The sequence below is a fragment of the Mustela putorius genome, unplaced genomic scaffold (genome assembly GCF_011764305.1).
Source record: "Mustela putorius furo isolate JIRA1106 unplaced genomic scaffold, ASM1176430v1.1 tig00000224_pilon_pilon_pilon, whole genome shotgun sequence".
Lineage (NCBI taxonomy): Eukaryota > Metazoa > Chordata > Mammalia > Carnivora > Mustelidae > Mustela > Mustela putorius.
The window spans coordinates 36,858,614-36,872,305 of NW_025421321.1; the positions used below are offsets into that span (position 1 = coordinate 36,858,614).

The window sequence follows — 13,692 nt, forward strand, 5'->3', positions numbered from 1 at the left end:
AAGCAAAGGCACCTCTTGATAAAATGAACAAGTAATTGGCTTATCTTGGACCACTTACATATGTCCAAGTTCTATGTGTTTATATATGTTAGCTTGTTTAATCTCCACTGTGATTCCACAGAGCAGGTAGGGACTGTTACTGCCCTAGTTTAACAAGTGAAGAAACTGAGAGGCTCAGAGAAGTAGTATACTGGCCCACGAACCAGGAAAGGAATGACCGGTCTCCAGCCAGCCTGGGAGAAACTGGTCAGAGTGAGGTTGGCTGCGTTCTGCGGCATCATGAATGGGGACCCACAAAGGCTGAAGAAAGGGGCTGTAAGACAGAGACTTCTTCCAGCAAGAACGCAGTGTGGGTGCTGGGGGTGGGGGGTGGCCCATCATCAGGGTCTGGTGTTCGATGTGGTGGACCTCTGTAGAAGGGCGTTGGAGACTTGGCAGGGAAAGAAAGCAGGTGAGGATCAGAGGATATATCCAGCCACACCACAGGCCTGCAGATCTGTTGCTGTGGAGGGAAGGAGAGGGGACAGTTATCCTGGTTGGGAGTTGCCCTGGAGACGAGCTGTGGAAACCTGGACCTCATCCAGACACGGCAGTGCTCTGGTGTGAAGACATGGGGGTCTGGATTCAAATTCCCGTTCTGTGTTCTGCTGGCAGGTATGGTTTCCTTTGGTCCCTGTGTGTCGTCAGCTCAGGGAACAGCCCACCCGACTGATCCCGTGGTCGGAAGGCAGCTATGGCATGGCGCCTGGTATATAGCAAAAGGGCTGTAAACACTCTCAGAGGGCCGGGGACAGAGTGGCAATGGGTGACACTGGGCAGGAGCCTTCCGGAGGTGCCCGCCTCCTGCACGGTGGGGGCGTGGAGCGGGCGGGGGGCTCGGGTTCCGCGGGAGAGGGACGTCAGGCGGCCCCAGCTCCTGCTCTAGGGCCAGTGCCCGGTCAGCTTCCGGCTGCCTCTGCAGCCGCATAGGACTCCCCGAGCCCTCCGAGCGTGCACTGTTTTCTCTTTCTCTTGTCAGATACCGACTCCCACGCAGGAAAAAGGAAGCACCTTTTGTCAGATGCTGCGGCCACTTCCTCTTCAGAAGGCTCCAGCCAGCCTTTCTCTTTGCAGAATGACGGGGCCAGCGCCGGGCGCCGGACTGCGTGTGCATCGGGCCTCTGGCTGCCACCGGCTTCCCGGTCTCTGGCCGACCCGTGCCCGGAGCAGGCTGCTCGGCTGCCTCTCGGCCGCTCGGGCCTTCGTCCCTCCTGCAGGCCTGGCCCCCTGAGCCCGGCTCGCCTGGGGTGCACGCAGCCAGCCTCTTGGCCCCCTGGGGCTTCCTCCGTGGCCCTGGCGCCACCCCCCCATTCCTCCCACGCACACAGCTTCATGTCCCTGAGCCAGCCTGCCTGTCTGTTCCTCTCCATAGCTCGGTCCAGGAGTGTGATGACCGGCGAGCAGATGGCTGCCCTCCACCAGCTGTCTGCCCCCAACCCGCTGGAGAGGCCCATCAAGATGGGCTGGCTGAAGAAGCAGAGGTCCATCGTGAAGAACTGGCAGCAGAGGTACTTCGTGCTGAGGGCGCAGCAACTCTTCTTCTACAAGGATGAAGAGGACACGAAGCCGCAGGTACCAGCCAGGCTGTTGGTCCCCACCGGCAGGGCTGTCAGCCTGCGCTCAGGTGAAGGAAACACCTGCAGGCCTTCTCCTTAGGCTAGATGTGCCTATCCCAGAGGCATCCCCTCTCTCCTTCCCACCGGGTTTTAGATCCATAAACTGAGTGGCAGAGAGGACAGAGGGCTCCTCCTCTGGGAAGCCCTGAGGGGAGCTCTGAGGAGCTTCCTAAACTCAGCCTTGAGGTGAAGGCTGGTGATCCTGTCTTGATGGTGACGCTGAGCACGAAGGCTCCGAGACAGCGGGTTTGCCTTCAGGCAAATTGGTTTGTTTGTTTGGCCAACATTTATTGGGCATCTAATATGTACTAGACATTGTTTGGGGTACTTGAAATCAACCAGAAGGTAAAACAGATAAAAGTCTCTGTGTGTGGAACTTAGAAAATAAGGGGGCAGACAGAAAATAATAAATAAGGCGAGTATGTGGTTTGTTAAAAAAATAACTAGTTCCATGAGATTAAAAAAAAAAAAAAAAAGAATGGTTTAAGGGGAGATCCAGCATCTGGGAGTTGATATGATTTTACAAAGGGTGGGCAGTATGATTAAGGAGAGGCAGTTAGCCAGGAAGGATCTCTGGTGAAGGAGCACTTCAGGCAGAGAGGAAAGCCAGTGCAAAGGCCCGATGGGGGAGCATGTCTGGGGAGCGCTGAGAATACCAAGGAGGCCAGTGTGGGAGCACCAGAGCTAGAGAAGGAGGGTATCAGAGCGGATGGGGTCAGTGAGGGGAAAGCGGGGTCTCGGATCACAGTGAAGATAGCAAAGAAGAAGACCACTGAAGGACTTGAGGGTTTATGCCGAGGACTATGGGGAAGCATTGCAGGGTTCTTAGCAGAAAGGGGACATTTCTTTGGCTTATGCTTAAAAAGATGGCTCTGGCTACAATGTTCAAAATAGATTTAGGGCCAGAGGAAGAAGGCACGAGGGTAACCTAGGGGAGAGGTTATATTGTTTAGAATGTCAGTGGGGGGTTGTGGGCTAGAGGAAAGTGATCAGGTTCCTGGTATACTTTGAAAGTACAGCAAACAGGATTTCCAGATGGAGTGGATGGGGCCTGAGAAGACTTTGGTCTTTAATCTTGGAACTAGTGATTCCTCCCGGCCATCATGGTACATGAAGGTGAAAAGGCGTGCTATTAACAATTACCCTGGGACCCCAGGTGTAAACTCCATGTCTTGGAGCATCCAAGACGGCTGGCCACCCATCCAGATTCACGTCTGTGATGGTGGAAGAACAGGCTTTGCCAGAAGGAACTTATTAGGGAAGATAGACTCTAGAACCTTCTGGATCCAGAAAAAAAAGCCTCAAGGAGAGTAAGAATATTGAGGGTGGATGGCTGGGAATGTAAAGAAACAAGACAGTAATTTTGGAAGAGGACAGATCTCTTTAAGAATAAGCTTGGGGATCTGTGACACATTAGCACAGCACCTGGTTAACCAGGCCCTTCCCTCGAGTTGTCTGTCACTGCAAAGGCTAAAGATGGGCCAGAGACCCCACCACAGACTGTGTTCTTGCTCAGTGACCCATGCATGGTAACCAGAATTCTTTTTACTTTATGAACAACCCAGACCCTATCAGAGCCAAGCAGTTATAGGCCAAGATGGTGGTGACTGGTGCGTGAGGAGCAGACTCAGCAAGTCTTCCCATCCACGAATGAGGGAGGTGGCACCAAGGCATTAGCCTTCCCCCATCAGCAGGAAGGACAGCTCAGTGGGGTTTACTTCCCCAAGGTATAGACGGTGAGAGGTACAACATGTCCAAGCTTGTATTCTTTCCCTGGCTCTTCTCCCAGGAGACTGGCCAGGTAACTATTTAATTATTCTGGGCTCCTCTTTCTTCTTTTGTGGAATAAGACAATCGTATCTGGCCTGCACTTCTCACAGGCTCCAACGATATGAAGCATGTGTAAAAAAAAAAACGTTTTGTGAAGGCATAAACTTGATGCCAATGATTAAATAAATTATTAGAGGTCCTAGCTTCTCTCCTTTGCTTCTGAAGGAGGTAACTCAAAATCCTTCCAGGGATAAAGTAGCCTGAGATAATTAGGCAAAGCTTCTAGGATGAAAGTACTTTGTGTTTTTTTTTTTTTTAAAGGAAATCTATTAATATAATACATCAGATCAGTAGGTTGAGATCAATAAGTCAAGTAAGGAAAAACTGCACAACCCCTAAATTGTGGTTTCAACCACAATTATCAGCATTTGATAAAATCCAATACTCATTTCAGATATAAAAAGGCTTTTGAAAAGCTTTTAGGGATGAAATGATAATGTATTAGAAAGAAGATTTTACTGTATATAGATATGGATACTTTGATTACAAAAGATGCATGGTAGGAAATTTGGAAGATGTGGAAGAGAACAAAGCAGAAAATGAAAATGTTCCCATTAGCAAGAAATAGGCACCTAAATTCTCACTTTTTCCAGTTCTTTCTATACATATACCTTTAGGAACTCAGCTAGTCTAAATGCAAATTAATATAATAATATTCTTTAATTTAAAATTAACAATTTATGAATTGTTATTATGATGATCAAATATTCTTTTACAATGTTATTCTTAATGGTGGCAGAATAGTCTACCGTATGGACATTCTCTAATTTATTTAACTAATTTTCTAATGAAAATAAGTTGAGAATTTGGGCTGATATTTTTATACTATTATTACAAATAAGAGTTAAGTGGACATCTTTGTAGACTTTTTATATATCTGTAATTATTTCATTAAGATAAAGGAAATTGTTAAAAATAAAGCACTTTCTTATGCTATCATTAAACATTGTTTTGGGATTCGTAGATATTGCAAACATCTAGACATGACATGAGGGTGTCTGGGTGGCTCAGTTGATTAAGTATCTGCCTTTGGCTTGGGTCATGATCCTGGAGCCCAGGGATCGAGTCCCGCATGGGGCTCCCTGCTCAGTGGGGAGTCTGCTTCTCCCTCTGACCCTACCCCCTCTTGTGCTCTCTCACTCTCTCAAATAAATAAATACAACTTTTAAAAAAGAAAGGAAAATATGATTATTAAAAAAAAAGAAATGGGGGCGCCTGGGTGGCTCAGTGGGTTAAAGCCTCTGCCTTTGGCTCAGGTCATGATCCCAGTGTCCTGGGATCGAGCCCCACATCGGGCTTGCTGCTCAGCAGGGAGCCTGCTTCCTCCTCTCTCTGCCTGCCTCTCTGTCTTATTTATTTATTTGATCTCAGTCAAATAAATAAATAAAATCTTAAAAAAAAAAAGAAATGACATGAAAGTTACCGACATGAGCTAAATTCTTGGGAAAAAATAAAGGCATATTTCTATGCTATGCTTCACACCATTCATGGTTCTGGATGGACTAAAGACTTAAATGTAAAAAAAAAAAAAAAAAAAAAAAAAAAAACCCAAAAAACTGAGTTCATAAAAGTCTGAGAAGAAAATGTAGCTATCTGCATAATCTTTGGAAGGCACGTGTTTTTCAAGCATAGTATAAGCAACAAAGACAGTACGAGGGAAAGGCTAATTTAATTACATAAATAAAACTACTTGTACCTTAAAAGCCAACATCATAAAGTGAAAAAGCAAACAACAAGAAGAAAAGTATTGTATATGTGTAAATGGTAAACAGATATTCTTAATATTCAAGGTATTTTTTCAAACCTATTAAAAAAATCCAAATAGCTCAATAGAAAAGTGAGCAAGTGATGCAAACCAACAACTTACCAAAGAAATGTAATCCCCAGTATATGTATAAATATTTCAGTCTCAGTAACAATTAAGGCGGTGCGATGTAATATAATGAGACATCACCATCCCTAGCAGTGCTTTTCTAGAAATTTTGATGTTGGTAAGGACAGGGAATAGGAATTATTATAATGCAGAGCTGATGGAAATGAAAATCTGTGCCACCTTTCTGGAGGGTGGGATGAAAGTGATAAAAGTGATGAAAGTGATATGCTAGCTTTCCAGGTTGCTTTTTTTTTTAAAATACAAACTCTTTGACCCTGTATTTCTAATTCTAGGAATTTAACCAAAGTGACTGCTTAAGACTGGTGTAGATAAAATTTTTAAAATATTTTGTTTATTTATTTGAGAGAGAGAAAGAGAGCATAAATGGGGTGGGAGATTGGGGAGATAAAGGGCGAAGCAGACTCCCCGCTGAGCAGAGCCCACAATGCAGGCTGGACCCCAGGACCCTGAGATCATGCCAGAGCCAAAGACAACTGCTTAATTGACTGAGCCACCAAGGTGGCCCAAGACCGATGTAGATAATTAAATTTACCTGTATATGTTTTCACTACAGTATTGTTTATAATAGCGATGTTGAAAATAATGCCCAGTGGTGAGGCTAAGTTATATCAAGGAACTTTTGTACATTAAACAACAGAATACAAGTCTGCTGTAATGCCCTAAATTAATACTTTTGGAAATGGAAAACTATCCATAATATTGCTTTGAAAAACAAAAGCAAAAAAGGGCCTGTTTACAATGGAGGGTGATGTATCTAACTAACCCCATTGTTGAAGGAAAAACGAATGAATGTGAATTTATGGGAAAACAGCTGGGGGACCTGTTAATAGTGGTTATCTCCTCTGAGCACGAGTTTCACACAATTTTTAATTTTCCTCTTTTTTGTTCATTTTCCAGTCTTTCTATAAGGTATAATTTAGTTATAACTTTAAAAAGAACACACACATTTCTATCCCTTAAAAAAAATCTCAGACAGAAACCCCAGTAATTTTGGAGCAATCAGGTGAAAAGGACCCTCAGGTACACAGATGATATGTATAGAAGCTGGTACGATCTTTCTAGAAAGCCATTTGGCCGGATTTCTAAGAGCCAAAAAAATATCATACACTTATGATATGGAGTTATTTTATTTTTAGGAAATAGTCCAAAAGAAATAAGATACATGCAGTGCTGTTTATAATGAGAACGTTTGAACTTAATGTCCAACAAAGGAGAATGATTAAATAAATGATGGAACTCTGTCTGATGGACTCCCGTGTTTGCTTCCCAGGAAGCCTGGGGCTCGACAGAAGGCAGTCTGTGCATTTTTCCCTCCGAGGTCTCAGTAAGGTCTGTCCAGCTTTAACAGGCTAATGCTTTGTAAATCTTTGACTTAGCTTGATATAACTCATTCCAAAAGGTTCTTTGTCAGGGAAATTGTTTAAACCAGAACCTCAGGAAACTGCCCTCGAGTTCCTGCTAGAATGATCACTCTGGACAATCCTCCTTCATTGTCCCCTTGGCTCATCTCCCTGCTTTTCTGGGACCTTAGCGCAGGTGGCTGACTGTCGGTGGCTGGGAAGTGTTTCACAAATTGCTCTCTGGTGGCCGAGCCGATCATGATGTAGCATTGGCCAATATCCGTAGTGTAAATACCCCAGCGTGGCTGATTCGGGCCTCTAGCATGACATCACTGAACAGAGTTGAGAAAAAGGACACAAAGCACAGTGTTTTATAGTATTATAACCGCACAGATAGAACAGGTGTAAATAAACACATGAACAGAAATAATAGTAAAATACAGTAAGTGACTGGGAAGTGATGAACTCTGAGTATCATTACCTTTATTTTTAATATAAAATATTTCGTCACAAGCTTCTATCATTAAACTTTTGATAACGGCTGTGTTTAACAACGGGCTCACATTGTTCTTGCAAGCGTGACAGTTCATTCTTACGAGCCTCTGTTTGGGGCACCCCACCGCCCTGGCTATCCACCGTGCTTCAGTGTTGGAGGACACGTGACCTCCTCCTTCCATCTTTGTACAGAGTCCACCCCTGTTGACTTGCAATGTAGGGGAGAACAGCCGCTGGTGCCCTTCCCTGTCCGGGGCCATTCCTCCCTTCCCATCAGTGTCCCCGCCTCCACTACTGTCTCTCTTACGGCTTTTCTCTCTCCTCTCTTCATTTATGATGTCCAAGCCTCTTGTGCTCATTTCAGGAAGGTCTTGCAGTTTGCCACTTATGACTCGGTGTGAATACGTTTAACTCTAATGGTTACTTCTTCCCCCAGAGTAAGTGGGACTTTTAAGTAAAGCCTTCCTTGTCATTCTGAAATCCACTGACCAGGGTTTGATTCATAGCATTCTGATTAACTAGTGCTGTGATCTCAGATCAGCCAGTTAACCTTTCTGACCCTTACTTCTTCACGTCTCTAGTGGGGAAAATAACAGTCTGTCCTTCTGAGAGTTCTTAGGAAGATTTATTGTGATAAAATATTCAGGGCATTTAGCACAGAGCCTGGCGCCTAGTAACTGTTTGATGAATGGTACTAACATATTTTGCATTTTATTTTTACTGTTTTGGGATGAAAGTGATATGCTAGCTTTCCAGGTTGCTCTCCACCTACCTGTCTTCCTCTCCCATCCCATCATTAATCCTGTCTGCCCTTCAGCTGAATTTTAGGTGACAAAATTGCTGCTTCCCTTAAAGGGCCAACTTTTGATCTTTCAGGGTTGCATGTATCTACCAGGAAGTACAGTCAAGGAGATCGCCACGAACCCAGAAGAGGTGGGGAAGTTTGTCTTTGAAGTCATTCCAGGTAGGCAACCACAGTGGGGAAAGAGCTACATTATATTCCCATCTTACTTCTGGATCCTAGAAGTCAAGGCTGAATCTGTCAGCCAACTAACCGACTGACCGAGTAAGAATGCATCATCATTCTGGATGTAGTTAATGAACCTATACTAGCTGATTATCTAGCAGCCAACTAAGTGGGTGCACACTTGGTTCGACCCTGAAAGCATCTCATGAGGGCGCTCTTGGAGTCAACGTTTTCCATTAGACGCTGGCTCACTACTCTGGAAAGTACATCAGCCCTGCTCACTAAAAGGAGCCCGGTTTCAAAGCTGAGTGGGACCTTAAAATGAACAGTTACAGTGTAAATCGAGTGTTGTGAAATTGCCATTTTGGTAGGTCAAAAATGGTCTCTGTTAGCTACAGAGAGGTCAACAGTCACATGTGGTTCAACACAACCTAATAAGAAATGATAGCCGGGAATTACTGAGCGCTTAACACATGACAGGTGCTGAAAGTCCTGTATCGTGCATGTTAGCAGTGTACTGGAGGCGGCTTCTGCCCAGGGTAGAGTTCCCTTCTTCAAGAGCATCTGGGCTAAGGGGAGTTGGTCCACTCTGTCTCAAGGGGAATTGGTGTTTGTGTGAGCCTGGCACGCTGAGGCTGCTTCTCCTTGTCTCGGGCTCCTTTGCCAGCCCCAGCCTAGCCAGAAACTCCACACAGCAGGGGAGGCCACCAGTCCCCTGACTGGTAAGCATGCACTCCTCCCTTAACCTCCTCCTTACCACAGGGCAGCGTGTGCATAAGACATCATGAAGAAGGCAACGTGGCCATGAGGTTAGTTAGAGTGCCTGGTCTGGAGCTGGCCTGCCCTGCTCTGAATTCTGGCCCTGCCACTTTCTATTTGGGTAGCTGTGATCAAGTTATTTCATTTCTTCCTGCCTCTGTTTCTTTATCTGTGACGTGGAGACAATGAAGAGGATAGTGAGAATGAAAGAAAGAACTCGATTTGGCACAATGAAATCGACTTGGCCCATTTGGTATAGTGACTGGTGTATAGTTAGTGCCAAGTCAGTGTTTGACATTTGGGGATAACTAGAGGAAATTATAAGGTAGAAATCTATCCTGAAACTTGCTACTGCTATAGGAAACAAAGAAAAACAATTTTTTTTTTAAAGATTTTATTTATTTATTTGACAGAGAGAAATCACAAGTAGGCAGAGAGGCAGGCAGAGAGAGAGAGAGAGGAGGAAGCAGGCTCCCTGCTGAGCAGAGAGCCCGATGCGGGACTCGATCCCAGGACCCTGAGATCATGACCTGAGCCGAAGGCAGTGGCTTAACCACTGAGCCACCCAGGCGCCCAAAGAAAAACAATTTTTAAAGTTCACCTTTTCTGGGGCCTCCTCCCTAGTGGGCACTCCTTTTTTTTTTTTTTTTTTTAAATCTGAAGTTCTATCCATCTCTCTTCCTCCTCAGAAGAATAGTTTGTTTTTTAGTCTCTCTTCCCTGAGAAAGCCCCACTTCTTCCTACAAGATTCCTCTAGTCCAAGGACCCCTTTCCCAACACAGTTCATGGGATACAACCATCCATGGTAATGTGTGTCCCAAGCCTAAATTTTCCATTATGGGTAACCCTACTGAGAGGTCTTCCTTCGGATTCACTGTGGGCTTTGCACCCAAAGCTTAGTGCCCTTGAAGATTGCTAGGCTACGGTATCTCATTATCATGTACACTTGTAGGCCCCTGGGTGTGCTTGTGCAAGTGCTTGCACCCACACGTGTCTCATAAGAACAAACAACAATTCTAAAGCAGTAATAAGGTAGGGAACCATTTTCCTAAAGGTTTCCTAAAGGAGCCATCATTCTCAAGTCTTCAGTCAACTTAAAGTGAGGCAAGCCTCACTTTAGAGACTTTTTAGTTCCTCTTTTTGTCATGATCTTAGGCAAGACAATTCTCAGGGACCGACGCTGGCCCTGAGAAATGTCCTTCCTATTCAGGGCCCTCTCTCTGTGATCACCTGTGTCACTGCCACAAAACCCAGAGAGAAGCCTTTCCTTGTAGCTCTGCTATGTGTTTCTTTCTTTAGAGCAGGCAAAAATTCAGGGCAAGCCTTGCTCTCCCTACTTACCTCTAGCAGAATAACTATCTGTTGTTTTTTTTTTAAAGGTTTTATTTATTTGTCAGAGAGAGCGAGCGAGAGCGAGCACAGGCAGACAGAGTGGAAGGCAGAGTCAGACGGAGAAGCAGGCTCCCTGCGGAGCAAGGAGCCCGATGTGGGACTCAATCCCAGGACGCTGGGATCATGACCTGAGCCGAAGGCAGCTGCTCAACCAACTGAGCCACCCAGGTGTCCCATAACTATCTGTTTTCCTTCCACCCAAAGGAAGTCATCAAGGATACAGAGAGTTATTTTTCTTGTTGCATTTCATTCTCATACTGCCTGGTGAGATGTAACAACAGATTTATTGAGTACCTGCTGTGAGCCAGGCACTACTGTAGGAACCGGGAATCCAGAAAAGAACAAGCCTACATGATAGTCTAATGGGGGAGACTGACAGTGGGCTGCTTATGATGGAATGAGTGTAGTGGAAAAAATGAAAGCAAAGAAAGAGAGAAAAAATTCTGGTTGAGGTGGAGATAGTGGCTGGTCACTTACCATTTTATTTTTTACTTTTTAAAGAAGATTTTATTTATTTATTTATTTATTTGAGAGAGAGACAGAGATATTAAGAGAGAGCATGAGCAGAGGAGGGGGACTGGAGAGGGAGAAGCAGACTCTCCACTGAACAGGAAACCCAAATTGGGGCTCCATCTCAGGACTCTGGGATCATGACCTGAGCTAAAGGCAAACACTTAACCAACTGAGCCACCCAGGTGCCCCTCACTTACCATTTTAAATAGAGCGGACACTCCAATGTGCCCCACATTAATTGTTTTGTAGGGCAGCAAAAGATTTTTGAATTCCCTTTGCTTTTGATCTCTTGAACCTATCTAATATCGTGGAGCTTCACCTTCTTTACCCTTTGGGATGACCTGATTTAGAATCCTTCTTGTCATCAGGTCATTGGCTTTTGATCAGAAGGATCAGTCCATCAAAGCCCTGGCCAGTCAGGAGTATCTTGAGAGCTGGGTGTGTCTCAGTGGAGTTGAGAGACACAACTAACGGCAAAACTAAAAGACCTCCCAGAAGTCAGGGTAAACTGAAAAGGCATGCTTTTGATACACAAGAGACTGGAGAATAAGCATGGGGGAGAAGGGTGCCAGATAAATTTCGGCCAAGGTCAAATTGGAAGCCATAGGGGCTAGTAGCAATTATTGGCAGAAGGATCAGAGGCCGAACCTTGAGTGTGGTGGTAACTGCCTGGGTGCCAATGGGCAGGTCTCTTTGCATCTCTGGACTTGAGTTCCATGAGCTACAGAGAGGAAATGATACTAGAGCCCCTTCTATTTCAAAATGATATTGTGATTCCTACAGGATTCTTTAGTTCTACCCTGACCACGTTTTACTTCCCATTTTACTTCTGGAAACACCTAGATCTCAGGAGTGGTCAGATCTCCATGGACTGACCCTTCTGGTCAGAACAGCTAAGGACCCAGGGATAGGATGGATTCCGAATCGGGCTGTCCCAAAGCATAAAAGAATGTAGTGATAGTAATTTAAGTTCAAGAGATCAGAACCAAAGGGATTTTGAAGGTCTTTTGTTGCTCTGCAAGAAAAGACAGGTTTGGGCACAACTGGGGTGCTAGAACAAACTCTTTTTGAGAGAAATGCCTTGACGTTGTGAAAAGAATGAGTTGGTGCTTACACAGACACTTCGAAATTTAATAGCCACTTGTAATCGAAAGGGAATGCTATTATGTTCTTGTCCTTCCTAAGACCTGTGCTTGATGCTTTCCTTCTCCCTCTCTTTTCCTTCTCTGACCCGCTTTTTCTTTTTGTCGCTTTCTTTCATTCTTTCTCTTGGCATCCTCTCCCTGCTCCACCCCCTTGTCATTTCTGCCACCCTTTTGTCTGACAACACAAACCCAGGAAACGTTACATATGTCTGTCCATAATCATGGGCTTAAAGTCTAAATGGTAAAGAAAGTCCTAACAAACTTCATTTGTCCGTCAACTATGGATTAAGAACCTACCGTTTATAATGTCTTGTGCAGGTAGGAGAGTAGAAATTCTGAATGGGAAGCACTGATTTTGTGAGAAAGGCCCACACGTGCTCCTTGAGTTGCTGTTATCCTCTGCACCCCAATAGCTGAGCTCATGAGTAGCTTAGGAAAATATCGAAGCTGATGGTGACGGTGTGATGGACTGAAGTCTTCAGAATTGTATGGGCTGAGCCTCTCTTCTCTAACACTGACACTGCCCCCTGAACTTCTCTTCTTTTCTGGTAGGAAATGGCTTCTCTCCGCCACAGGAGCAGATCTTAGCCCAAGGCATCCTCCTTGCAAACCACGGGTGTTCAGTGGTTTATGTATGGAATTAGGGTTTCGGGTGCATCGATGTTTGGTTCCCTTGAGGATAAGCAGATAATGCTTTTGTGTTGTTTGAACCAAGGAAGCCACCGAGGTTCAGCTTCCCTTCGCTTCCCTTCGTCCCGGCCACTCACCACTCGAAGACTTTCATTACTATTACTTTTTCCTCCAGCCTCATGGGACCAGAGTCGCACAGGACAGGACTCCTATGTCCTCATGGCCAGCTCTCAGGCCGAGATGGAGGAGTGGGTTAAATTCCTTAAGAGAGTCGCTGGCACACCCTCTGGAGGTAAGGACTCTGCAGGCTTTCCTGGGCAGGTATCTGTGACAGCTCAAAGACGGGGAGTTAGTAGCTCCACACACGATTCCTCCCTGAACGGTGTTCAACAGAGACCATGAGAGGACAACTCTGAGGTTATGCTTGTTGCCAAGTATCTAGCTTCGCTCCCTGCATGAGCTCAAGAGGCAACTCTAGATTAGCTGGGCGGACTGCAGCCCTTCACACCGCAGCGGCAGATGTGTACAACATTCTGTGGCACAAGGATTCTGCCCGGTTATGGGGTCGTGGGGCCGGAGGGTGATGGCAAGATCTATATCGAAAGCTGGGGGAGGCTGATCAGCACAAGAAAGTGAAACGGCTGGCCGAAACTGGGGTGGTCAGACTGGGGGGGGAGGTTCAGGAACTGTGTCCCCACTCCCACATGCTCTGAGAATTCAGGGTGAGCACTTTTCTGGGCTCCAGGACTCATGTGTTTGAGTTTTCTGGCAACCCGGGTGTTGGGTCCACACTAGAGGAGAAACTGTGAAAAAAATATCTGCAATTAACCCAGCGTCCCCAAAAGCCAAAATAGGCAGAGAGCCCAGATGTCCATTGACAGATGAATGGATAAAGATGTGATATATATACATATATATGTAGATATGTATTAGGTGTGTGTGTGTGTGTGTACACACACACACCTAAATATAACGGAATATTACCCAGCCATCAGAAAGAATGAAATTTTGCCTTTTGCAACGACACAGATGGAACTAGAAGGTATTATGCTAAAAGAAAAAAGTCAGAGAA

The 13,692-nt window shown here is 45.3% G+C and overlaps 1 protein-coding gene across 2 annotated transcripts in view; it reads left to right on the forward strand.

Annotated features, from left to right (window-relative positions):
* The window catches only part of ARHGAP25 (Rho GTPase activating protein 25), an 85,509-nt gene that overhangs the window by 40,249 nt on the left and 31,568 nt on the right, over nt 1-13,692 (forward strand). The window contains exons 2-4 of one of the 2 annotated variants that reach the window (XM_004742099.3): nt 1,412-1,611; nt 8,091-8,178; nt 12,796-12,912. In XM_004742099.3, the coding sequence (XP_004742156.1) occupies nt 1,412-1,611; nt 8,091-8,178; nt 12,796-12,912 (405 nt within the window). The remainder of the gene's footprint in view (nt 1-1,411; nt 1,612-8,090; nt 8,179-12,795; nt 12,913-13,692) is intronic. The other variant, XM_004742102.3, reaches the window with a different exon arrangement.